This window comes from Eublepharis macularius, chromosome 3 (genome assembly GCF_028583425.1).
Source record: "Eublepharis macularius isolate TG4126 chromosome 3, MPM_Emac_v1.0, whole genome shotgun sequence".
Classification (NCBI taxonomy): domain Eukaryota; kingdom Metazoa; phylum Chordata; class Lepidosauria; order Squamata; family Eublepharidae; genus Eublepharis; species Eublepharis macularius.
In genome coordinates, this window is record NC_072792.1 from 80446865 (window position 1) to 80474767 (window position 27903).

General features: G+C 41.2%; 1 protein-coding gene across 1 annotated transcript in view; it reads right to left on the minus strand.

Annotated features, from left to right (window-relative positions):
• DMD (dystrophin) overlaps nucleotides 1-27903 on the minus strand; it is a 2144806-nt gene that overhangs the window by 1149556 nt on the left and 967347 nt on the right. The window contains exons 24-28 of the mRNA XM_054973282.1: nucleotides 12931-13086; nucleotides 10098-10268; nucleotides 6759-6941; nucleotides 6496-6630; nucleotides 4788-4937 (exon numbers count right to left, since the gene is read on the minus strand). Of these exons, the coding sequence (XP_054829257.1) occupies nucleotides 4788-4937; nucleotides 6496-6630; nucleotides 6759-6941; nucleotides 10098-10268; nucleotides 12931-13086 (795 nt within the window). The remainder of the gene's footprint in view (nucleotides 1-4787; nucleotides 4938-6495; nucleotides 6631-6758; nucleotides 6942-10097; nucleotides 10269-12930; nucleotides 13087-27903) is intronic.

Sequence of the window (27903 nt, forward strand, 5' to 3'; positions counted from 1 at the left end):
CCTATGGGTACATTCAAGGAGAAAGCATTAAAGCTTACCCACTTTTTCAGTGAAAGGGGAAAAATCTCCATACATTATTTGGGATTTAAAAGCATAATCTTACACAGGTAGCAAATTTGTCAGGTTCTATGGATATTTTGTGTTATGGTACATTATGCACTTAGAGTACTCATGTTCAAATAAAAAATGCATCGTATAAATATGCAAAAATGCCAGCAACTGGAAGCACCATGAAATTCAATAAACAACTCTTTAAAGTACAAAGACTAGATACTATGCCTCTTATTTCACAAGAAAGCACGAGTCCTTTCCAGGAGAGAAGGGATATGGAATGCTAGTCAGTTACTCTGACACCTTTTAGCTGAGCCTGTGCTCCATGCTTTCTTGCCTTTTTAACAGTTTAAATCCTGAACCAGCTTAGAAGTAAGAGCCTGTGATGTGAGCCAAATGTGCCTTTGTCTTCAGAACATCCTGAAGGTTGCAGCATGGACCTGAGAGGATAGAAAGACAGAGATAGACCTGCCCTATAATTGGAAGACCTCCCTCCCCCTTTCCTGTCTGTTTTACATTGTGTTTTTGTACTGTAAGCCACTTTGGGACCCAATTAGGGATGAAAGTGGTATATAAATACTTAAAATAAATCAATGCTTAAATGAATAAAAGTAAATGAAGGATTGAATACATAGACAGACAAATATACCAAAACATGTACTTGATGCCACTTCTACATTTCACAGTGGTGGAGACAAAACAGAAGGAGAAAGAGATGCTGATGAATTGCATTCTTAGGAAGAGCTATAGCAAAATGGCAGCTCTAAACTTGCTGCTTTTTTTTTTTTTGCTTGTTTCAGAGATGAATAGGAAGACAATAATGGGACTGCATCCATCTCAGCAGTCTGTCTATGGCCCTGTCTGCGGAGATCAGAATGGCGAAGGTTAGGGCTATTTCAGTGGTGGCACCTTATATTTGGAATGCTTTTATCTGGTACCTACCTTACTGCCCTTCAGATGCCATTAACTGAAAGTTTCCATTGTTTAGCTGTTTTTATGAACAACTTCTAGCCTTAGGATTGTTTTATGAATTTTAATTTAAGGCTTCTGAATGTTATTTTATGCTCTTTTTATTCCTGTGGCTTGTTCTTATAGCTTCTTTATCACTGATATTTTTATGTTGTTGTTTGTATAATTTTACTGAATTGTTTTAACTTTTTAATAGTTTTTCAATTTTTATTTTATTTGAAAAGAAAAATTCCTCCTATATAATAGAAATAAACATAAGACAACAATAGTGAGAAATCTACACATAAAGATCCATAAAAGGTTTCCAAATTTCTAAGAATAAGTCAATTCGCTGTTTGTATCTATACGCCGTATGTTCTAACATAGATAAAGGTGTAATTATGGGAGGTGGGCATTTGTGTTTCCAATGTAATATAAGTTTTTTAGCTACTGTAAGGACATTTTCATTGACCATCAGTTAGGTTCCAGGGTACAGGTAGGTAATTTAAAAGTATGTAAACATCTTCAAAGATCAGTGGGTAGTCTGATACAATATAATGTGCCTTTCAGTGCAATCCTATGTTATTTCAATAGGATTGCACTGATAGTTCTCCAACTATAAAAATAGTAGGTGGAACAAAATCCACTTTTACATGAGTAGACCATAATGCGCTCCATTTAAGAAAAGGAGACTAGTTAAGAAGCCTCTAAAAGAGCCCAAGATGGATAATCCATCTGCGAGGAGCAGTCCCAATAATTATTATAAGTTAACAAGTATGCCCAATGATATAAATTAAGATCAATGGGTTTTCTAATACATTAATATGTAATAACTTCTTCCCAAAAAGATTGAATAACAGGACATAGCCAGAGCATATGCTTAAGAGACACATACTAGAGTGCCAGCAATTAGACGCTGTACATAGTCCTTCACTATAAAGGCATTGTGGTGTCCAGTATACCCTAAACATAATTTTTTGCTGAGTAAGTTGCATCTTAAGATTTATAGAAGTGGCAGGTAAAGCACTGAAGATCTTATTCTATTGCTTTGGCTTCTCCCATATACTGAGCACAAGGGAGAAGACTGGATAACCTACAAAGAACTATTGTGGATGGACAGAGATTCTTATAAAATGAAGGCCCATGAGGACTTACCGTTTAGGTATGGTTGGCTGCAATATCGACAAATTAAAGATTTGTTTGAATTTTATAAAAGAAAAGTGGGTTTTAAAATTAAAAATTCAGAACTAGAAGAGCTCTTATTTGGAGGGGGAACAAAAATTATTTCTAAGATGTACAAACTTTTACTGAAATGGTACACAGAAGATGAGACGGTCAAAACTCAAATGGTGAAGTGGGCAGTAAATTTCAATAAAGAAATTACAATGGAGGCATGGGAATATCTATGGAAAAATACAATGAAAATATCTACATGTGTAAATTTAAAAGAGAATGGATATAAGATGTTGTATAGGTGGTATTTAACACCGAAAAAATTAACAAATGTAAGTAATGCCATGTCTAACAAATGCTGGAAATGTAAAGAACATGAAGGTTCTTTTTACCATATGTGGTGGACGTGTGAAAAAGCCAAGCTTTTTTGGTCGAAGATTTATGCAGAAATGTTATTAATTATAAAAAGTAAGTTGCTGAAGAGCCCTGAACTGCTATTACTAGGATTAAATATAGATAAAGTCAATGTAAGAGACAGGACATTGGTATTCTATATGATGGTGGCAACAAGATTACTATGCATAATATTGGAAGCAAGAAGAGATACCAGAAATTGAAGATTGGATTCAAAAACTGTTGTACATGGCGGAGATGGACAAAATGACAAGAAAGTTGAAAGAACAAAGTCCAAGTGAATTTTTGAGTGACTGGGGAAAATTTAAAGACTATTTGGAAAATAACTGGGATGTGAAAGGACAACTGAGGTCTCTGGATAGTTACTAAGATTTATAGAGAATATCTTAGCTTTACCTATGATAATAGGGACAAATAATAGAATAGAGTTAATGATAAGAAATAAAGAGGTTATAGTGCTGTTGGGGGTCTTAAAAGAAAAAGGGGAGGGGGAAGGGGTGGGGACATACAGAAAAAATTTCCTCCTAGATTGGCCTATACATTAATTTAGCAGCTGAAAATGGCTTAAATTGATATTGTCATCATGACATTGTGTGCCTTTCGGCGCAATCTGATGGTGATTTCCATAGGATTGCACTGATAGTTCTCTAACTACAGAAACTGCAGGAGGAACCAAATCCAGTTTAAAACGAGTAAGTGATGACATCTGGGCATCATCAAAAATGTCTCTTAACAAATACACTCCATAATATATTGTCTCCCAATGGCATCAATTCAGATTTTATAGAGTTAATCAAATAGCCAGATAAATCATTAAAAGTATTAATCAGGTTCATTAATACTGGAATGGAAGACTGAAGTTCTGAACTAAACAATAAAAGATCATCTGCATATAGGACACTTTTAAACTCGAAGGAGTTATGTACAAAACCATGAATATTATTATTTTGTCTAATGGCAAATGCCCAAAGTTCTAAACAGATAAAAAATTAGAGAAGAAAAATGACAACCTTGTCTAGTACCCTTCTCAAGAGGGAATGGTGCAGAAAAAAACACCCTTAGTCAGTATCCTAAATCTAGAATTCTAATCCACTTCAAAAATTCACAAGGAAAGCCAAGTTTAATCAACGTGGTAAAAATAAATTTCCAATATATTTTGACAAAAGCTTTTTCAGCATGGGGTAACAGAGTATTAATTTGATCAGAAGCCAGTCTGAGATTATGAGAACCTTCCCTGTCTTGTATGAACCCCCTTGGTCTACATGTACCAGGATTGAAACAACCTTGCTAAGTTTGTTAGCAAGGATGGCAGCATCTTAGCAACTACATTCAAAGAAATAGGTCAAAAATTTGCACATTGAGTATTGTTTTAATTTCATGAGCCACCTCAAGCAGGTCTCTGAAGAAGCAGCAAATATATTTCCAAAACAAATAAACAGCATGGTTGAGCTTCACTCCTCCTGGTCTAGGGACAAGGCAGCAGCCTCTGTTTTTCATACTTCTTCTGAGGTGGAAACAAGACAGATTCAGCAAAGAGATCCTGAAGTTTGCCTTTAGAGCATGCCTGTTCCCCATTTCTGTTTTATACTCTCTTCAGTAGAAGGTAATAACATCTTCAAACTTCAAGATGAACAGATATGTTAAATTGGAAGTAGCCTTGCATGCCCACTTAGAGAGTTTGTGGAGCACAGGAATGGAGGTTATCTAGAAAGAACGCACCAGTAGGACACAACAATGTCACTTCCGAAGTAGAATTTATTGCTGCGGGGTGTGCTCCTATGCTTCACCGGGGTCAATTTTGGCCCCAAATGAACCAGAATTAGCCCTGCACAAAGCCTGGGAGCACACCTGTGGCTGACATGATAATGGCACTTCCCGGAAGTGATGTCATTACATGCACACAAGAAGACTACAACAGGTAACACCCCCCACCCCCGCCAAGAGGGTATAGGGACCTGGGAATCCAACTTTACTATCTGAATCAATCCCCACCATCAAAGTCTCAATGTTTGCAAGTTTTTGCTGGTTTTTGTAGAGAAACAGTCTTTAATAAACAGGGGTTTTCAGAAGTTCCAGGGCCAACCCTGGCCACTGTCCAGCAACATCTATCACCCTCTTACCCATAGGTTGACCCTTTCTTCTGTATGCCTCCCCATCAAGCTTAAAGAGTATTTCTTCTGCATATTATTCTTAAAATTTACCTCCTGTTGCAGCTCTTCCCACCGAGTATTGAATTTCTCCAATTTCTCATTGATCAGTTCATCCAAAACACCACCATCAGTTAAAGTCTGTGCCAGCTCACGAATCTGATTGCGGTTATCTTCTGGGTGTTGCATTAATGTTTCCAGAGACTGAAAAATGCATACACTGTATTACTGATGTGAATGAATGGAATTGTTTCCAGTGTTTTGTATTTGTTCTTCTTATGTTTAGTCTTTAAAATGGTTGTACTGGGGAATTGGGGAAAATGTTTTGATCAGTTTGATCAGCAGTGGCCAGCCTAGGAAACTGGACCCAAATGAGAGGGTGTCCTGAGGGTCCAGAAAAATGGAAGTTAAATGACAGTTTTTGATAACTGAAACTTAGAGATGCCCTTACTGATTGTTCAAGATCTCAGAGACAGTACTAAGTCTATTAGCAAAATGAACCAGAGGAAAAAGAGCAAGGAGAAAAAGTTGAAATATGGGTATCATCGCAGAACAGAACTGAGAATCTTTGCTGGAAAACTGCTGCAACAAGGGCAAAGAGTCAGCTTAAGAAGGGTATAAATTTGAACTATAATAAATTATTTTAAGAATTTGCCAGAATAGGGAACTGTCTCATTAGGCTGGTAGCCAGTTGTATTTTCCCTTATTATTTTCTTACTCTGAATATTCTTTTATGTATATGATGCATAAAATTTCTTTTAATGTTTGTTATTACTTCTTTTAATAAAAAAAACTGACTGTTTTGTATGGGCACTGTATAGTTCATTTCTAGGCAGTTAATCTATTCTGAGCCCATTTTTTTCAATGGTCTTAGATTGGAACTCTGCATAGGATTGCATTGTTAGTTATCTAAGGTTAGATGGTTGTTGTGGGTTTTCCGGGCTGTCTAAGGTTAGTTTCCCATCCTGTATCTGAAACTCTCCCCTTTGCTTATGGCTGTTAACTGACTAGGCCCTATAAGAAATCTGTAATCATGTGCATATCTCCTTGAGAGTAAGCCCCACTGTTTATAAAGTAAACATGAAAAGTAAGTAAAAAAGAGGGTCCTGGAGATATGAAGCTGGTTAATTTGACAATAGGCTGGTAGACATTTTCTCCATCGATATTTCTGTCAATGTAAGTGAGCTCATTGATGGATGACTGCCACATAGTCACATGACAAGCATCTATTTGAATTAAGCATTTGCCAGTGCAATCCTAAACAGAGTCATACTCTTATAAGTCCATTGCCTTCAAAGGATTTAGATGAGAGTAAGATACTCTGCTTCAGATGGTGCTATGAATGAACTAGAATTACATTCCCATATTATTCTTTGTGACACCTCTGACTCCAATCTAATAATTTTGTGGTCCAATTAATGTCACCACATAATTTTTTCTACTTCTATAGAAGTAGTTTCTACTTCATGGAATTTTAAGGGCCACATTGTTGAATGGGCCCCAATTTATCCAGATGTCAACATAATTATACTATTTGAGCCAACTATGATTTAATTTAATATCAAATCTTTCAGTTGGATATAGTCAGAGTTCAAAATACCCTTCCACTTACAGAAGAACTACTTCTGTGAGCAAAAAGAATTCTTCCACTCAAGGAAGATTCCATCTGAGACTGAAATATTTCTCTGTGAGAAGAAGAGCACTTTTGGATGCAATTCTACAGGTGTTTAGATATTAAGATATAATCTACGACAATACTTACATCTAGTGCCTCTGAGATCTCTTCTGTGCCTTCCTGAATATTTTCAGTTGCCTTGAGTTTTGATTCCATTTCATTTAACCACTTGTTTTCAATATCCAAGTACAATAATAATTCACGCCAACATGCCCATACCTCCTAATGAATAAGTTATAAATATGCACACATTAATTAACAGAGTAATGGGGGAAAGATTTAATTAATAGCTGCTTAGAATACATCGTCATGAATTGCCTGTCATTGTGTCAGCTTGAGAAAGAACTGACCTCCAATGTTTTACACTTCCCGTCCAGCCTGCTGCAAAGTCGCTGGTAGTTGTTTGTTAGAACATCAAGTTCCTTCCTTAAGGCCTCATGAGCTGCAGGTGGAGCCTTTCCTATGAAATTCTTCACAGAGTCTGTGAGATGCTTCACTTTCACCTCTTTTTGCACAGCTTCTTCTTTTGCTCTCTGGAAACATATAAATGGATTGTAACTATTATGGAATAGAAGGTTTTAAAAAACTGGGAAGAATCTATATGTTACTATAAAATTACAGAAATCCAAACCCTCCTGATTTTACAGGACAGTGGTTAAGAGCATGAGCTATGAGCAGGAAAGCTTCCCTCTAATATATCCAATTAGCAGTGGCTATTTACTGTTAATACTATTGCCAGTCAGCCTCAGCTCTCTCTAATGCAAATCTTTAAAATGAGAATGTCAGTCTCAACTCACACCTGCCTAGCCATATGGCGTCACTTCTCCATGGGATTCTCTTGGCAGCTATATCATGTGAGTGTTGCCAGACTTCGGAACATCTTTCCACAGAATAAGGAAGGAAAAGGCTGATTGGATGGGAAAGTCCCACATAAATGGACTTATCATCATGCTTCTGGTCTTTACATATAATACAGATACAGTGTGTCTCTCTGTGTGTGTGTGCATCTAACAAAGAGAGCTCTGGCTCTCAAAAGCTTATGCTACAATAAAGTTGGTTAGTCTTAAAGGTGCTACTGGACTCTACTATTTTGCTATGACAGACTAACATGGCTAACTCCTCTGAGTGTGTGTGTGTATGTGAATATAAGTGTAAAAGGAGTCAGGATGACATACTTTACAGGGCTGTTGCACAAATTATTGAGAAAAATGTTTGCTTTCAGCACTTAGGAATGTGGTATACAAATATAAAGTGCTATTGAATCAAGCTAAATACATCACCATTTTAATCAACCTCCCTGAAAGTCACCATAGCCTTTTCCTGCTTCATTCTCTCCTTTCCAGTCACCAACCAACCTTTCTTTATCTTCCCCCAGCTTCAGCTTCCCCTTCTTCCCTCTCCCAGCAGGAAGGGCCAAGTTATGGGGTGCCAGTCACCAAACTGGGTTGAGCCCATTTGTGCATTGCCAGCTGGGCTCAGTTGAACAGTAGGGAACCTGCAAGGACTTGCAGGGGTGGGGACACACTTCACTTTCCCCTGATCATCTTCCCACATTATTTCTTATTTCCTTCCTTCTTCAGCCCAGTATCTTTCAATGTTCTTGTTTACTTCTCCTTCCCACCCATCCACCAACTTTTTACCTGCCCCTTATCAGTCACAGCTTCTCAGAGTTCTCTCAGCCCCACCCATCTCACAGGGTGTTTTGTTGTGGGGATAATAATAATATACTTTTTAAACTGCTCTGAGTGGACATTAAGTTGTCCTGAAGGGCGATAGATAAATTGAATGTTGTTGTTGTTGTTATTATTTACTTCATTTATACCACTCCTTTCTCCACAATGGGGACCCAATGAGACCCAAAGCTGCTTACAATGTTCTACCCTTCTACATTTTATTCTCACAACAACCCTTTGAGGTAGGTTAGCCTGTGTGTATATGACTGGCCCAAGATCATCCAGTGAGCTTCCATGGCAGAGTGGGGATTCAAAGCTAGGTCTCCCAGATCCTAATTTGCAACTGTAACCACTAGAACACACTTGCTATCATGGGGTGGCTGCTGATGTACAGTAGGAAGCAGCAGGGTCTGGGCCCATGGTAGCAAGTTGCCCAGTGTTTGATGCCAATCTTGGCCCCTCCTATGAGCTCTCTCTCAAAGGCCAAAAATAGCCCCTCCTTCTGCCTTTTAATGACAGAAACCAAGGCCTGAAGCCTACCAATCCTCTTCAAATTATTTTCTCCATTATTTAGCTATATAAAATCAATGGCATCATATCCTTTCAAGTGAGTCTATGTTCAAAGTTATAAATAATTATGTTTTAATAAAAAGAAAAAAATGGAAGCAAGACTTTCCTGCAATGTTTCTACTAGTGAAATATATACAAAATGAATGACAAACATTGTTGAGACAGCAGGATTTGAGTCCAGTGGCACCTAAAAGACCAACAAGATTTTCAGTGTATGAGCTCCCTTCTTCAAATTGTTCAGATGGACTTTTTGCCAGGAGGTCAATGATCTGACATAGGAAAGCTTAGTCAGTTGGGGCTTCTTAACTGAACACTTACACGATGTGACTCAGGCCAGACCACTGTCATCTGGAACAGAGTGTTAATTCGATCAAAGGAAAAACTGAGCATCTGCTGCATAGACTACTGCCTATTTAAGACAATATAACAATACAGTACAATCTGTTTCATGTTGTTTGAATTATAAGTGTCTATGAATCTGTATGTAGAGGACAATAAAATGATACTGAATATAGTATACGAAGAAAGGCTGAAGAGTCTGGGGCTTTTAGAAAAAGATGACTAAGGGGTTGTCATAATAGAGTTTTATAAAATTGTGCAAGGGACGGAGAAAGTGGATAGAGAATATTGTTCCCATTTCTCATAATGACAGAATTGGGCATATCCACTGGGTGGCTGAGAGTTGGAGGAGAAGCTGTATCTGCCACCCCCACAGTTGCTGCTGCTGCCCCTGGGCTTGTCACAGCTCCTTGCCTCCCTCCAGTTGCTTGTTGCAGCTTCCTGGAACCTCCATTGCTGCCACCAGACCACTATGGCTCCTGGCCTCTGCCCTAGGGTCTGGCATGGCTCTCTGCTCCCACTGTCACCCAGCACAGCTCCCAGACCCCCCCCCCCAAATTGCCTCATGCAGCTTCTTGCCCCCCATCATTGACTGGTATAGCTCCATGCCCCTCTCACACACAAACATGGGAAAGCCAGTTTATGGCTTAAAATATTGCTAGGTGCAACCTTATCACTGCCATTTATAAGAGCTTGCATGATGTAAATAAGTCTTGGAGAAGCTGCATCCAGAAGGAAAATAGCTTGTGAATCAACCATATCATAAGAAAGAGAGGAATAGGAGAAGCAAAGGGAACAGGTAAAGAATGTGGTTATACATCTGATGTGGTTACCCCTAAACAATAAGGACAGGAGCAAACAATGTTTAGTCTAATTAAGAATTGGGAAAAAAAACTTAGCAGTAAAATTCTTCAAAGTAACAGATACCTTTCAACAGATGTTAAATTGGAACAAAATTACTTTAAACCACCTATCACTTCAAATTTGAGATTTCTCAAGTATAGCTTAAATAGACAACTCTTTCAAATGAGTAAACAGATTGCAAGTAACGATAACTTCAAGACAAGCATGAGACATAAATTAAACAAGTCAGTTTGCATTTTTTACCTTCAGTTCCTCAACAGCTTTCTGTAATTCATCTGGAGTCTTATACTCGAAATCTCTCTCAAGGTATTCTTCTTCTGCTTGTGTAATCCATTCATGCATCTCTGATAAATCCTTTCGAAGACTCACTGTCTTATCCAAACCACTTTTAAGTGCTGCCTTCTTAGCATATGCCTTAAAGAAATTCATAACTTTTATACAAAGAAGTTTAAGTGTTAGATCAGTACTTAAAGTACATGCCTGGAACATCACAATCCCATTTTAAATAACACAATCTTTAAAAAAATATAACCTTAGTTTCAAACCTTTAGCGTTAATTGCAATCATATCTTCAACTGGAGGTGAAAAACATTTATAGTAAATCACATTTCAGGACAAAAACAACCTGAAAAAATTGTCTTCGCCTTTTTGAAACTCTGTCTGAGATCCACTTGTCCATGCACCTCTTCTTTTCTGGGCACCATTTCCCACACTTTAACTTCAGAACCAAATAGCACTAAAAGAATACAAAACGTTCTTGTGTGGAAGTAACTTTATACCGTGTTAAAATGGAAATATTTGCATTACCGTAAGCAACATAAGAAAGAGTGCTCTCAGAACTCCCAATGTTTCTTTATGCTGCAATGTGTGCTCCCTACGTAGCAATATAAAATTAGCTTTCATCTTATGTTATTCTTTTCAACATTGTTTTTCTGGAAAACTATAATAATTTGTATTATCTTTTTATATTCATTTTTGTAATTTATTTTTCATCGTTTCATCCTTGAGTGTCTGGAACAATCAAACCTATTCACTGAAGCATGTGCATCGGTTCATAAAGCAGTCAAGTGATTCTTCTAGATTTTATTATCCATTTCTTCCCTCAGAGAGCCATTTTTTGCCTGGTATCATGGCTTTTAACAACGCCATCTCAGTACCTTTGAAAACCGAATGCTTGTAATTAACAGATTTTCTTAACACATAGACATATGCTATTAAATATTCTACCGAGCAAGATTACAAAATAAAATGGTGAACTTTTTAAATATATGGTGACAGCTGCAGGAGTACTATATGCAGCAAAATGGAAGACAGAATCTTGCCCAGATATGTCTGAGTGGATGGATAAAGGATACGAACATGGATCAATGTCTAAATTAACTTTTTATGTGCATAACAGACCAATATTGGAATTCTAGAAAAAAAGGAAAGACTTCCTTGATTATGTGGCTTGAAATTAAGAAAAAATAAGAATAGTTAATATGGAAATAGATTACAGGTAATTACAAAATAGAGAGCTTAAAATGTTGAGTATAAAATATGAATTAGATGAGTGATTAAAGATTATTGATATGAAATTTTAGATATAAGCAGCAGTCATTTCATAGAAAAACAGCGGGAGGAACTCATTAGCATAACTCATTAGCATATGCCACACACCCTGACATCACCTATCCTGGCTGTTTTGGACCCAATCCTGGCCAGGGCCGAAATTGGGCCCAAAATGGCAAAAAGGGGCTGAAAATGGCCAAAAAGGGGCACCAAATGGTCAGGATCGAGCCGCTGCTGAGTGGGAGAGTGATCTACCACCCGTCAGAGGCCCAATCCAGGCTGAAACGGGCCCCAAATGGCTGAGAGTCAGGTGGGCAGGGCCTCCTGACATGTGACCTCTTTGAGGAACTGCTGGAACTGCGTTCCTGCGTGTTCCCCCTCGAAATGAGCCCTGGATATAAGTAATTAAAGAGAGGGAGAGGAGAAACATTCTATAAGTTAGCTGTGTTACCACATATTCTAAATATTCTTTTCTGTAATAGCTTAAATTTAGTGTTCTGTGTTTTGTATAAGATTCTATGCACTTTCTATTGCTATTTGTATTTTTCCTTTTAAATAAAATTCTAATTTTTTTAAAAAAAAGTTGGCAAGGGCTGTGGGACATTTTGTTGAGGCGGCAGGGGGTATGGTGATTCTCCACTAGGATGTATCTTTCAGACTGGAGGTGGATGGACAGTGTGCACCAGTCCAGAAATCTGGTTGCAGGACATTCTGGATGGTCCAGTATTGGTTACAACTTTAGAAGCATTAGTGGGAATAGTTTTGTGGCTCTTGTGGTGGTTTGGGCATTGAGCACAGATCTGTTTGAGGGGAAACAGGGCCTGAGAGCCCAGTTTCCCTATTACGGGGATCCCCTTATGGGATCTGGGGAGTGAGGCATGGCAAATGCATGCCCAGCTCAGGGGCTGTCAGGGCATCCTCACTCCCAGGTGGCAGAGAATCTACACAGAGATGTGCACCCAATGTGGTATCTCATTATCTGTCATCCCACGGTTCCCCCCTTAGCAGGTGGGTTGTGGGAGTATGGGGGTCATCAGCTGGCAGGCAGGTCAGCCGATGCTGGGATCCATGCCCTATGTAATGCCAATGCTCCATGAGCTGTAAATCAATAAAGTTGTGGTCTCTATTAACTCCATCAAGATTACCTCGTGTCTTCTGTTGCCTTTCCCTTGTCTCCCCTCCCTAACAGCATTCAGCCTGCAAAGCTATTTTAAATAGCAATATTAAGTATAGTATGCTATTGCATTTTATACATTTGTTGCAATTTGTACCAACGACTATATTTTTTTTACAACTATGGGACATAGTACTTTAACTGAAACAATCACAATAAAGTTTCTCTATCCTGCATGCATCTCTATGTGGCAGATAATTTTTTGCAAGATAGAAGATTAATTAGTGTGAACCTTAAATGTTCAGCTAGATCTCTGACATTCAGTAGTTGTGCTCAGAGTGGGAGAAATTACACTGAGAGAAATATGAAATTCAATTAAAAGGGAACCACTCTCAGCAAGCATTTCAATACCTGTTGGCAAATGCTATCCCATTGAGTGTTCAGTTCTTTTAGTTCCATCTGCAGTTTGGAAGCAAATTCAGGTTCTGCTTCACTCTTGATCTTCTTCCCAATTTCATTAACACTGTTCAAACTGGGCTGGATTGTCTGGATATCATTTACAAGAGCCTAGAAGAGGGCAAATTATACATATTCCATTACAAATCTTCAATGAATGCAATACTTAATTCAATGCATTAAAATTAAATATAACAATATATAACATCATTTCAAAGAATTTAAAAAGTATCAGCATTGAGTATTGGGGATATATTATATATTAATACTAGTAACAAAGCCTGTTGTGGGAAAAATACAACAGGCTCTAGAAAGGGGAGGGCAGGCAGGCATTGCCTCCTCCTCCGTGACTGATCCCGGCCGGCTGAAGGCAGGGGGGTGGACATTGCAACCTCCTCTGCTCCTGATCCCAATCGGGTGAAGGGGGGGGGCAGCATTGCCTCCTGCTCTGTGCCTGATCCCAGCCGGGTGATGGCAGGGGGTAGGCACTGCTATCTGCTCCACTCTTGATCCCAGCTGGGTGAAGGCAGGGGGCAGGCATCGCTTCCTGCTCCGTGCCTGATCCCAGTTGGGTGAAGGTGGGGGGCAGGCATTGCCACCTGATCTGCTCCTGATCCCAGCAGTATGAAGGTGGGGGTGTGCATTGCTACCTGCTCCATTCCTGTTCCCAGATGGGTGAAGTCAGGGGGGGACATTGCCGCGTGCTCTGTGCCTGATCCCAGCCTGGGCTTCCCGCTGCAGCACGCTTTTGGAGGGATGGGCTGCCTCTTCTTGGCTTCCCTCCATGGTAGCACCCTCTGGAGGTGCACCAGGGTAGGAAGTGAGTTGTTTGGAATATGTTTAGCCTTTTATATAGTAGGATTTGAAATACTGACACACTTTTAAATATTACCTTATATTAAAAACGTATACATCACAAGTTGCAAACAATTTATGGCAGCTACAGCAAGGAGGCTTTCAAGGCTAGTGAGAAGCAGAGGAAGTTTGCCAGTCTTCCTCTACAGATTCTTCCTTGGTGGTCTCTCATCCAAGTACTGACCCTGCTTAACTTCCAAAATCTGACACAATCAGGCTATACTATGCCACATTCCCTCCTCACTATATAAGTATTACTCTGTTTCCCCTGTAAATTAATGAGCATGTATACTGGCTCATATCCAAGAGTTTTCGTTCACTTGAATTAGCTAAGAGTTTGTATGCTACACTCTCTACTTATATTCCTTATTTATCTTGATGTGTGGGGATATTTCTATTTTCTAATTTACTGGTTTGTACAGTAAAGATCAGCATTAGAGCTCTGATTTTGACCTCTGAATCAAGCATATCACAATACTATTAGAGAAACCAATATTTGAAATGTAAGTTTACAGTTTTGGAAGACGTGACTATTTTGTATGTTATACTAATGTCTTGGTAGTGGAGATTGCCATCAAGTCATAGCTGACTTATAGCAACCCCTGGTGGGGGTTTCATGGCAAAGGACTAACAGAAGTGGTTTTCCTCTGCCTGCTGCTGCAACCCTGGCCTTCACTGGAGGTCTCCCATCCAATGGAGGTCTCCCACCAAGGCCGACCCTGCTTAGCTTCTGAGATCTGACAAAATCTAGCTTACCTGGGCTATCCTGTTCAGGGCATACTAATGACTTATCAAAGAAAAAAATGATTGAAGGGTTAGAAAAAGTAAAATGGGGAAAAGATGATAGCAGAATCATGGCTTGGAGGGGGGAAATCAGGTAAGTAGGTTTCATTTCCAGTGTGTGTGTGGGGGGTACAAATTCACATGTGGCATGAGCTGCAGGCACTGCAGTTGATAGATCATGTGATCAAGACTGATGTATAAAACTGCCTCTTATTAAACTGAAGAAGGTCAGACAAGCTGAAAACTTGCTACTATTCCAACTTGGAAATATATACACAGACAGTGTGTGAATCAGCCCTTAGAAAAATCTAAAAGAGTCCAGTAGCACCTTTAAGACTAACCAACTTTACTGTAGCATAAGCTTTCGAGAATCACCGTTCTCTTCGTCAGATGCATCTGACAAAAAGAACTGTGATTCTCGAAAGCTTATACTACAGTAAAGTTGGTTAGTCTTAACGGTGCTGCTGGATCCTTTTAGATCTTGCTACTACAGACTAACACGGCTAACTCCTCTGGATCTAAGCCCTTAGAAAGAGTTCATTGCTCTACATTCTGCATGATGTCTTTTAGCAAACAGGTTTGCCAGGAGACCTTCTAGCAACCCTATTGGAAGCACCTAGCGGAAGCACCTGGGCTGAGGCAAGAGCACATGGTGGAGAGCTGCTGCTAGAAGGTAAGGGGTTGTTGTCTTTCTGCCTTCTGCCCTTTGCCTTTCCTAGCTACTGTGTGAGAAGCTGAGGGTGAGTGGGTTCTGTGTAGCTTGCTAGAGAGTGGTTCTGGTTAAGTTCTGTGTGGGGCTGTTGGGGGCTGAGTGAATTGCTGTTGTTTGCTGCTGGTTGCTGTTGCTCATGGTTGCAAGCCCCGCCCCCTAGTGTCCTGGGGCCCTGCTGGGCTAGGCAGGAAGGGACCTTTTGAAACAAAAGGCTCCTCCTCGCCAGAGGCGCGAGAGCTAAAGGGCTCTTGGCCTGTGGCTCTTAGCCTGAGGGACCTGAAACTCTGCTGGTATACTGGTTCTGCTGGTATTCTAGGTATATATTTGGAAGGCAATAATATCTACTGAAGCCCCCTTCGCAGTCACCTGCATGGAGTGTGCCATGTTTGTTTTCCTCCCAGAAGAGAAGACAGAGTTCACTTGCCAGAAGTGTAAGCTGGTCAGACTTTTGGAAGAAAAGGTTCAGAGGCTGGAGGAGAGGATCACCCCCCTTCAGGAGATCAAGGAGGGAGAGGATTTTATTGACAACAGTCTGGGGGCTCCGCACAGCCAAGAAGAGGAAAGTCAAGGAGGAGAAGAAAGAGTTGATCTCCCTTCTGAGCCTCCTCTCAGATCTACTGTACAAACCCGAAGACATCAACGAAGAAGATGCTCTGGTCCACTTGAGTTCAAGAATTGTTTTGAAGTGCTAGAGATGGTGACGGAGATGAGAGTGGAAGGCGAACTGCAAAGATCTGGACAGGGTGTGCAGAAGACATGGGGCCACATGGAAGTGGAAAAAATGGAAGGTGGTAGTCCTTGGGGACTCTTTGCTCAGGGGTATGGAATGCCATGTCTCTGGGCCAGAACCCCTATTCCGAGAGATGTGTTGCTTGCCAGGGGGCAGAATTCAGGATATTACCGACTGGCTGCCAAAACTCATCAGGCATGCTGATAAGTACCCGTTTGTGCTGATTCATGTGGGAACGAACGACACGGCTGCGAATACTGTTGCAAGAATTAAAGAGGATTATGAAGCTCTTGGAAGGCAGTTGAAGACATTGGGGGCTCAGGTGGTATTCTCTTCTATCCTTCCAGTCACAGGAAGAGGAGCACGCAGGGAGCGGACCGTACTTGAGGTGAATCGTTGCCTGAGTTGGTGGTGCCGGCAGGAGCACTTTGGGTTCTGGAACCATGGGATAGGTTTTCTTAGAGAAGGCCTTCTAGCACATGATGGGCTTCACCTCTCAAGGGCAGGGAAGAAAACGTTTGGAACAAACCTGGAGAACTTCATCAGGAGAGCTTTAAACTGATGCCGCAAGGGTAAGGGGACGATCGACATGGCAACTTCAATGATGAAGTGAACACAGTGGGGACCCACCTGGGTAGGACAGGTCAAACAAAGGTACAAGGCTACAAGTGTCTATATACCAATGCCCAAAGTATGGGCAATAAGAAAGAAGAGCTTGAGCTTCTATTGCAAACAGAGGGATACGATATAGTAGGGATTACTGAGACTTGGTGGGATGATTCCCATGACTGGAATGTGCTAGTTGATGGGTATGAGTTGTTCAAGAAAAAACGGAAGGGTAGAAGAGGAGGTGGAGTGGCGTTGTATGTGAGGAGAGGGCTTGATTGTCAAGAAGTTATGGAGAATGGGGCGAACAGCACAGTGGAAAGTATATGGGTAGAAATAAGGGGAGGAAGGAAAAAGGGTATTATTGTTGGAGTCTGCTACAGACCACCTGACCAGCGAGAAGAAACAGATGCTGCCCTCTTTGAACAGATTGGTAGAGTATCCAGACATCAGAACCTTGTAATTATGGGTGACTTCAACTTCCCTGATGTGTGCTGGGAGACAGGCTCAGCAAAGCGTCATGAATCATGCAATTTCCTGACCTGCCTGGCCGATAACTTCCTTTTTCAAAAGGTGGAGGAAACTACAAGGGGCTCAGCCATACTAGACTTGATATTAACCAACAGGGAAGAATTGGTAGATGAGATGAAGGTGGCAGAGACCTTAGGGGGAAGTGACCATGTCCTCCTTGAATTCCAGTTGCTGTGGGGGGCCAAGGAAGTTCATAGCCAGACTCATAGGTTAGATTTTCATAGGGCCAACTTCAATGAACTCAGAGGCTTGATAAGAGTCATTCCATGGGGGAGTGTGCTGGAAGGGAAAGGAGCGAGTGAAGGGTGGGCCCTTCTCAAACACGAGCTATTGCAAGCTCAAGCCCTCACTATCCCAGCAAGACGGAAACATGGTAAGGGCTCCAAGAAACTGATGTGGATGTACAGAGAGCTCCAGAATAAGCTAAGGGAGAAAAAGGAAATCTTCAGGAAATGGAGAGGACAGACCTCTAAAGAGTATATGAGGGTTACTAGGTACTGCACATCAGCCATCAGAGAGGCCAAAGCTCAGTACGAGCTGGGTCTGGCCAGGAGGGCTCGCTACAATAAGAAAAACTTCTACAGGTACGTGAGAAGCAAACGCAAGGTAAAAGAGGCAATTGGACTGCTGTTGGGAGTAGATGGAAAAACTCTGATGCAGGACAGAGAAAAAGCAGACAGGCTTAATGACTTTTTTGCCTCTGTTTTCTCCCTGAAGAACTCGGGCACATCTAGAGATAGTAGAAAATGTGGCAGGACACCTGAGTGGCTAATTGACATTGACAGAGAGGTTGTGGAGAGGCATCTGGCTGCACTGGATGAATACAAATCCCCTGGGCTGGATGGGGTGCACCCAAGAGTGCTGAAAGAACTTTCTAGAGAACTTGCAGAACCCCTGTCCATCATCTTCAAGGCCTCCTGGAGGACTGGGGATGTGCCACAAGATTGGAGAAGAGTGAATGTTATCCCAATCTTTAAGAAAGGGAAGGAGGATGACCCGGGAAACTACAGGCCGGTCAGTCTGACTCCTGTTGTTGGGAAGATATTAGAACAGATTTTAAAGGGATCAATCTGTAAGCATCTGAAGGACCACTCAGTGATCCGGGGAAGTCAGCATGGTTTTGTTCCTAACAGATCTTGCCAGACCAACCTGGTTTCCTTCGTTGATCAAGTGACCAGCTTACTGGATCGGGGGAACTCTGTTGACGTGATTTATCTGGATTTCAGTAAAGCTTTTGATAAGGTCCCCCATGACATTCTGATGGGCAAACTGGAAGACTGTGGAGTGGACTATAGGACAGTTCGGTGGATAGGGAACTGGTTGGAGGACTGCACTCAAAGAGTGGTGGTCAACGGCGTTTCATCAGATTTGAGGGAGGAGTCCAGTGGGGTGCCGCAGGGCTCAGTTTTGGGCCCGGTACTTTTCAATATTTTTATCAATGATCTGGATGAAGGAGTGGAAGGGCTGCTCATTAAATTTGCTGATGATACCAAATTGGGAGGGGTAGCAAACACCCAAGAAGATAGAATTAACAACATTCAACAAGACCTGAATACTCTTGAGAAGTGGGCAGCTGTGAATAGGATGCAATTCAACAAAGACAAGTGCACAGTATTACATCTGGGCCACAAAAATGGGAAGCACAAATACTGGATGGGGGATACACTTCTGGGCAGTAGTATATGTGAAAGGGATCTTGGGGTAAGAGTGGACTGCAAACTAAATATGAGCAATGGTTGTTGGGGGTTTTCCGGGCTGTATTGCCGTGGTCTTGGCATTGTAGTTCCTGACGTTTCGCCAGCAGCTGTGGCTGGCATCTTCAGAGGTGTAGCACCAAAAGATGGAGATCTCTCAGTGTCACAGTGTGAAAAAGATGTAGGTCATTTGTATCTACTCAGGAGGGGTGGGGTTGAGCTGAGTCATTCTGTAAGAGTTTCCCAGGGTGTGGAATGCTAATGGCGGGAGGCTTCACTGAATCCTGAGGAGGTTCTTTTGCATATGTGGATATGTGAGCCGCGCTTTCTCAATGAGGAAATTAATCATCTAAACCACGCACTTCAGGCAAATGGCTACTCCAGAAATGAAATCCGAAGAGCAATCAAACCCAGGATGAATCAAACAACCAAGGAAAAACAGTCACCTACAGGAAAAGTGTTTTTGCCATATATCAAAGGAATTACTGATCAGATGGGAAAGCTTATGGAAAAGCATAACCTTCAAGCAGTATTCAGACCCACCCGAAAAATACAACAGATGCTACGATCAGCAAAAGACAGCAGAGACCCCCTCACCTCTGCAGGAGTATACCGTATACCCTGCAGCTGTGGACAAGTTTACATCGGGACCACAAAGCGTAGCATCCAGACAAGAATAAAAGAACATGAAAGACACTGCAGACTTGGACAGCCTGAAAAATCAGCAGTGGCTGAACATAGCCTAACTCAAACAGGGCACAGTATCTTATTCCAGGACACCAAAATACTGGACAACACTTCCAACTACTTTGTCAGACTGCACAGGGAAGCCATTGAAATTCACAAGCATAAGCAAAACTTCAACAGGAAAGAAGAAACCTTAAGAATGAACAGAGCATGGACTCCAGTTCTGAAAAACACCAGGCCAACAAAACACTCCACACCCGACAATAGCCCTGCAGAGAAGATTAGCACATCAAGCACCAATCCATATGCAAAAGAACCTCCTCAGGATTCAGTGAAGCCTCCCGCCATTAGCATTCCACACCCTGGGAAACTCTTACAGAATGACTCAGCTCAACCCCACCCCTCCTGAGTAGATACAAATGACCTACATCTTTTTCACACTGTGACACTGAGAGATCTCCATCTTTTGGTGCTACACCTCTGAAGATGCCAGCCACAGCTGCTGGCGAAACGTCAGGAACTACAATGCCAAGACCACGGCAATACAGCCCGGAAAACCCCCAACAACCATCGTTCTCCGGCCGTGAAAGCCTTCGACAATAAATATGAGCAGTCAGTGTGATGCGGTGGCAAAAAAGGCTAATTCAGTCTTGGGTTGTATCAAAGGGGCCATAGCGTTGAAATCGCAGGAGGTCATAACCCCTCTCTATACTGCCTTGGTCAGGCCACACCTGAAGTATTGTGTGCAGTTCTGGAGGCCTCACTTCAAAAAGGATGTGGACAAAATCGAGAGGGTGCAGAGGAGAGCGACAAGAATGATCAGGGGTCTGGAGACTGAGCCCTACGAGGAAAGGCTGAGGGCCTTGGGAATGTTTAGTTTGGAGAAGAGGAGGTTGAGGGGGGACATGATTGCTCTCTTTAAATATTTGAAAGGCTGTCATTTGGCGGAGGGCAAGGAGCTGTTCCAGTTGGCAGCAGAGGGTAGGACGCGAAGCAATGGGCTTAAATTACATGCACAAAGGTACTGGCTGGATATTATGAAAAACTTTTTCACGGTCCGAGTAGTTCATAAGTGGAATCAGCTGCCTAGGGAGGTGGTGAGCTCCCCCTCACTGGCAGTTTTCAAGAAGAGGCTGGATGAATAGTTGTCAGAGTTGCTTTAGGCTGATCCTGCACTGGGCAGGGGGTTGGAATAGATGGTCTGTATGGCCCCTTCCAACTCTATGATTCTATGACTACTGATGACTGATGCACCAATGGGAGGGAATAGGGGTTTTTCATGTAGTAGTTAAGAGTGGCAGGTCTCTAATCTGGAGAATCTACTTTGATTCCCCACTCCTCTGCTTGAAGCTAGCTGAGTGACCTTGGGACACCTGCAGCTTCTGAGAACTCTCTCAGCCTCACCCACCTCACAGGGTGACTGTCGTGAGGATAATACAAACACACTTTGCAATCTGCTCTTAGTGGGTATTAAGTTGTACTGAAGGGCAGTATATAGATCAAATGTTGTTGTTGTTATAATATGGGGGCATGTGCCAGCATCACATCCGTGTGCTGATGTTACTTTCAATTAAAACCAGATGTGATGTTAGAGGAAGTTCTAAGACATTTAAAATATTAAAATAGTATTGAAAAGATACATATTTAATAACAAAATAAAAACATAGAGATATACAGACATACAGACACAACCATGGAGGAGGGCTAATTAGAATTTACAGAACAGATTTTTTTTCACCTGCTAGCAGAAGACAATGACAGAGGGAGACAGAAGAATCTCCCTGGGGAGGGAGTTCCAAATTTTCAGTGCCAAGACCAAGTGGCCCTTTCTTGAGCAGCCAAGCACACAAACATGCTGGGCCAGGATTTACCACCATTTCAAAGTTGGTACCATTGGCTTCAATGGGTTTCAAGGATAATATAAAACAGGTGTAATTTATTACCATTTGCATGTAAATCAGCAGTGGTAGTGAGAGTTTCTGAGACGTTTTTAGAAATGAAGAGGCAATTGTTAACAGAATTTACACAATGTGAAAGAACAGTTTTTAGAATGGATACATCCACTGAGAAATAGTAATAGATTCTTATCAGTTACAAGATCCACTGTAATTGCAAACTCTGTTGGGATGCTCAGTAAATCCTGTGACAGAAACATCAATACTTGGAGATACTTTAAGTCTCTACAGGGGGTTCTTATAGAACTTGTAAGCTTTGTGAGGAAAAGTTTTCAGAACCAACATGTTCATCTGAACTAGTAAAGCATGTAAATCATGAGTGAAAATAAAATTTGTAAAATACTTCTTTGGAGTATATTATACATAGTGCAAGATATACAAATAGAAGAATGATAAAATATTGAAACCACAGGATTTCAAAGAAAACTTGTCTGGATCCAAAAATGCTTCTGTGTTTGTAGAAGCATAAGTGGACATAGTTCAGTTCTATTTATTTATTTATTAATTTATTTATTTATTTTATTTATTTATTTATTTCTCACTGAGACTCAAGGCAGATTACATAGTGTGAGATTAGTACAATGAAAATCAAGGACATTTCCATACAGTGTCAAGGATATTTCCATAAACAATATCATAAGATTTTTACAAAGGCATAGCATTAGCAAGGATCCAATACAGAGTTGAAGAATTGCTGAAACAGAACAAAATCAGTTCTATAACTGACTTTAGATAACATGAAGCGCAGGTGGTGCATAGGAGTACATATTCCAAGCAACAGATAATATGCAAGGCAACATAATGGTGAAGTCTATGGTCCCTAACTCATTAGCGAAGCATCTGAGACAATACTTTCCTCCCATCTGAGTAAAAAGCCTTATTGAATAATTTGAATAATAATAAATAAGCCATTTTGAATAATAATACTTGTGCAAGATCATGTGCAACAACTAGCACTTTCTTCCCTATATATCATAGTGCCCAGAAATCTATTGCACAAGCTCTTGCACTAGTAGAAATACAAGTGAGATTATCCAAATGAATATTTTCTGCTGGATCCAACCCATTTTTCTATGTCCTATGGTGGGCTAAACCTTCAAATATAAGATTTTGCTTGCTGGTGATGTTAATCTCATTGGGGCTTTTCCGCACACTTGACTTATTCCTGATTTTCTAAGCAGTCTGTCCCCAAGCATTGGAATAAGTTTTTCCTCATGCCTGCTCTCCCTTAGTATTTGTGTACTCAGTTTATTTTGTCCTGCATGTACCTTAAATAATCAGGATTTTCAACTGAGGGTGCTATTGTCATCAGTAGCATCACCAGTGATGTCACAGCACCCCCTTTAATATTTTATCCCAGCTTTCACTTTTTAAAAAAGCGTGTCTCTAGCCCCTTTCCTTGTGTAGATATAAGGAAAGGGACATATCTCTGCAATGGAAGTAGCTAGAGACTTACTTTTTAAAAAATGAAAACTGAAAATTCAGAGACTCTGATGCATCTATTGTAACAACACTTATGTTGATAAAGTGACATGAAAATGACAATTTAAAAAAAGATAGAAAACAAAACTAAGAGAAAGGACAGGAAAGGAAGACGTTGGAGTGGTTTGACGACAATGAATGTCCAATCGAAGAACTGGACCCCCCGGGGGGAGGGGCAAAAATCCCAAAGTAAAAACTAAAGGGAAAAAATGTGTGCAGAAATCCAGTGATGAACTGAAGCAGTATGAGGGGACGAGAACTGATGGGGAAAAAACTGTGCAGAAAACCCTATGGTTTTAAATTACAAGCCCTTGAATATAGATAATTAAACAAGTTGTACCAGTGTACTGTAAAAGCAAAACATGTACATTCAGTTGGTGTTGGACAATAAATGGATATATTTGAAAAAAGAAGAAGAATGTGCTTGGCAGTAGGACAACCTTTGTGTTCATAAGGTTACAATTGAAAACTGAGTATAATTCCTTATACAATGAAAACATCGTAAATACCAGTGAAAACATGATGAACCAAAGCATAACTAGTGCTTATGTAATTCCATGGCTGACTGAGAATTTGAACCAGGGTCTTCCAGGTTCCAGGTGAGACATGAAATTTGGAGGAAGACTAAAATATATGAAACTTTATGTTGTTGTACTACTTTTGCAAAATAAATACAACATGTCATTTATAACTTAGCATATAAAATTGTACAACTTGGCATACTTATGCATTTAAAAGAATAACCGTGCAATCCTAAGTAGAGTTATATTCTAAGTGCATTGAACCAATTGGCATTGCAAGGGACAGTTTAGAATTGTACTGTAAATGCCTTAATTTTCTATTAGTACAATAGTGAATGTAGTCAAAACTCTGTGTGTGCATGTACACACATGCATGTGTGTGTGTGTGTGTGTGTGTGTGTGTGAGAGAGAGAGAGAGAGTTGCAAATTGGTGTAGCCTATGATACTTTACCACACAATGCGGCCCTTCCCGGCTGGTGGCAACAGCCACTACAGCTGGGGGCTGAGATTTGCCGTCCTGGATGGAGGAAGAGGCAGCAGCACTTTCCTGGCCATCAGGGTATGCAGCGGGGGTGGAAACAGCAGCTCTGTTTAGCCACTCCACCCTCCCAGCTTCTCAGCTGCACTTTGTGCTTGGCCCACCCACCTCACCCTAGTTCAGTGCAGGATTAGCTGGTCTCTGTTTATCAGGGCCAGGTAGGAATTCTCTTTTTCTGCATTGGCCATTGGGGGAAGGAGTTTTTTGCCTGCCTTGCACTGTCTGGAGAGGGGGTATTTGGCTAAGGTGGGTTGAGTTTAATCTCCCATGGCAGCTTAGAAGTTGGGTAAAATTGAGTAGGCCGGTGACCACCCTTGGCATATCCCCATTGGTGGGGAATTCGGGTCTGTCATGAGTGGTTGGCTGCTGTATGGACCAGTTGTGAGGTCAGACACCCTGGTAGGGAACCCCTGGACAAGCCGGTCCCTCCCTGCAGCTTGACGGCCAGCTGGGGGAGTTTTGAGGGGCTGTACCACCACTTTGCCAGGCCGGCCGGGTCACAGCCATATGATGGATGGCTCACCCCCAGGGCAGTTGGTGGATCACCCAGAAAGGTCAGGGTGGAGGTCCAGGAGTGACCCCAGGGCCCGACCTGTACTGCTAGTTAGGCCCTTGCCACATTGACGGTACTGTTGTTGCAGTTTTAATAAAGAGGCCCTTTAATTCCCAACACTTGTGCCTGCCTCTTAATTCTGACTGGGAAGGGGGGTGCAAATCCTAATTTCTGCTATCTGAGTGGTAGAAAAAATATGTTAAAAATGGAAGATACAAATTTTGTGGTAAAAAAAAGAAGTGTATTATTTCAATGGTTAACAATAGGAATTGGTTGAAAACCCTGAACTTTTTAAATGTGTATTATGGTCAATCACATTATATCATATGAGCCGTGGAGAAAAAAATAGTCACATTTAAAAAATAAATATGTCCTTGAAAATAGCTTGCATAACAATGAGTTTCCTGGACAAGTTGTGCAGAGGCAGCTGTCACATAGCAGTAAGTTGCAATCTATGCGCTACGTGCTGGTTGAGTTCCGTAAAATAAAACACAGACACTTTTGTTTTCATTGAAATGGCCACAACTTTATTGATTACAACCCTACAGCATGGAAGAGGATCTCCTGCTTGCTCCTCCTCTTCCGGAGCTGCCTGCTCTTCTACCACAGCCTTGCCCTTGGTCACAACATCACCTGTGGTAAGACTGAGAGCTTCCTTTGCCAGGTGGTTCCTGCCTGACCCAGGTGCATTGCACAAGTTATGTGCTAGTGAGTCACCCAGTGGTTATGTCAGTGCTGGCCATGAGAAGTCCCTCCTACAGGGTAGAGTAGGGAGCAGGAGTGGACTAGGAGGCCAACAAAACTATGGAAACAGCCTTGCCCACCACCTGCCTTTTACTGATGGAAACCAAGGTCCAAAAGCTAGCAATATAGTTGTGTTTGCTCAACAACCCCCAAGAAGGTTGCTAAGATCTCAGAAGGTATCAATTTTTTTAAAGTTATAAGTACTGCTTCTATTTTTGGAGGGAGGGGGGAGGGTTAACCCCAGTGTATTTTTTAAAATTTAAGTATCTACGGAGGGGGCCATGTCAAAAATTAGACACATTGAAAATGCATCCTGACTGAGAACTACGCTTGCCAGAATGCATGGGATGGGGGAGAAAGATGCTAGGAGACACATCCCTTTCCTTCTGAGTGATGGGTTGTCCACAGCTGCCCCCTGGGTGGCTGATTCATTTATTACTGCTGAACAGCTTGTTTGTCACTGCTGGGCAATTTAGCAACAGCAGCCCAAATTGACTAATTCATTGCTGCCACCCCTATAGTAAATTGGAGAGGTAAGTGGAAGTTAACTCAATTGCTTCTGACGCACCATGTAAAAATGGTCCTCTTGCTGTTTTTGAGGATAATAAGGTTGCAAAAATCCTTCTCTAAACTCTAAAGTGATGAAGCTTAGTGGTATTTCTGAAAATGAGGCATTATGCTGCATGGCAAAGAAGTTGGATACATCAGTATTCCTGTACTGATCAATCACACACATTGAGCTGACAAATGTGGGAGATTTTCCAGCACTCTGAAAAGCATGCCCTGAAACACAAGCTGGACTAGGAACCATGTTATACCCCTGATACCAAGTCTCCCCACAAGAATATGGAAAGATGATCCCTAGAATTTTTTAATAGCAAAAAGTCCAGTAGCACCTTTAAGACTAACCAACTTTATTGTAACATAAGGTTTCGAGAGCCACAGTTCTCTTCGTCAGACCATTCAAGGATGCATCTGACAAAGAGAGCTGTGGCTCTCGAAAGCTTATGCTACAATAAAGTCAGTTAGTCTTAAAGGTGCTACTGTACTGTTTGCTATTTTGCTACTGCAGACTAGAGATGGGCAAGAACAGAAAAAAAACCCGAAACATGATGTTCGTTGTTCGTTGCCATCCACGAACAGGGACTCATGAACAACCACAAACATGGCCCTGTTCACAAACATGTTCATGGTTGGGTGTTCATGGAGGCCAGCAGGCTCTCCTCCAGCCACCATTCAATTTTGGTCAAGATCCCTACTGCACCACTCCCAGAAACCTGTCCTGAGCAGGCAGCAGGAAAGGCATCAATAATAAATAATAGCTTGGCCCCAGAGCCTGGCAGCAGCCTTGGAACTTGAAGGGGTAGATCCCTCTCCCACCACACACAAAGAAAATTCAAGCTCAAGGTTCAAATGGTAAAATGGGAAATAAATCGTAATAATGAGATTATGATGGATGCATGGGAACAGTTGTGGAAAAATACTCTAAAAATTTCAACGTGTACCAGTATCAAAGAGAATGGCTATAAAATGATATACAGATGGTATTTAGCACTGAAAAAGTTAACCATTGCTAATAAGCAGCTATTCAACAAGTGTTGGAAATGTAAAGAGCATGAAGGTTCTCTATTTCATATGTGGTGGACTTGTGATAAGGCTAGAGACTTTTAGTTTAAAATATTTACTGAAATGTCTTTAATACTTCAAAATAATGTAGTTAAGAATCCAGAAATGTTATTGTTATCCTTGCATTTAGAAGACATTGATTGAAGGGACAGAGTAATACTGTACTATATGATAACAGCAGCAAGAACTTTGTATGCACAATATTGGAAGAAAGAAGAAATACCAAAAACTGAAGAGTGGATACAAAAAGTGTTATATATGGCGGAAATGGACAAATTAACAAGGAAACTGAGAGAGCAAGATCCGAAGGAATTTTTTGAGGACTGGGGGAAATTGAAAAAATACTTAGAAAAAAGATGGGATGTTAAAGGACAATTATGGTCTTTTGAGTGTTATTAAGTAAGATAAGATATAATGTAAATCTTTACCATTAAGTTTAAAATGACAACTAAGAGATAGCATTTGTAACAAGAAACGGGGGGTTGAAGTGCTGTTGGAAGTCAATAGAGGAAAGGGGGAGGGGAGGGGTGGGGAGCATATACTATATATATAGGGGATAATTAGCAAGTAAGATGTAATAACATTCTGTATGTTATGTTAACCATCCAATATTTTTTTTTAAAAAAAATATTCAAGCTCCAAAGCACTGTCTCTATCAAAATGCCAACAGCAGCTGTCTCTCCCTTTCCAAAGCCAGAGCTGGGGGCCCCCTCCCCCCTGGTCTTTGTTCCTCTGTAACAAATTTGGAGCTCCATACTTGAAAGGAAGACCTGCCTGTCAAGCTAAATTGGGCTTAGATTGGGGTTTTCCTCGGTGACAGCAGGAGTTCAGACAGAGTTCAGACAATCCCTGCCTAAGTTGCCAAGGGAATTGATTGCAGGTGCCAGACTATCTGGCTTGACGAACAGCAA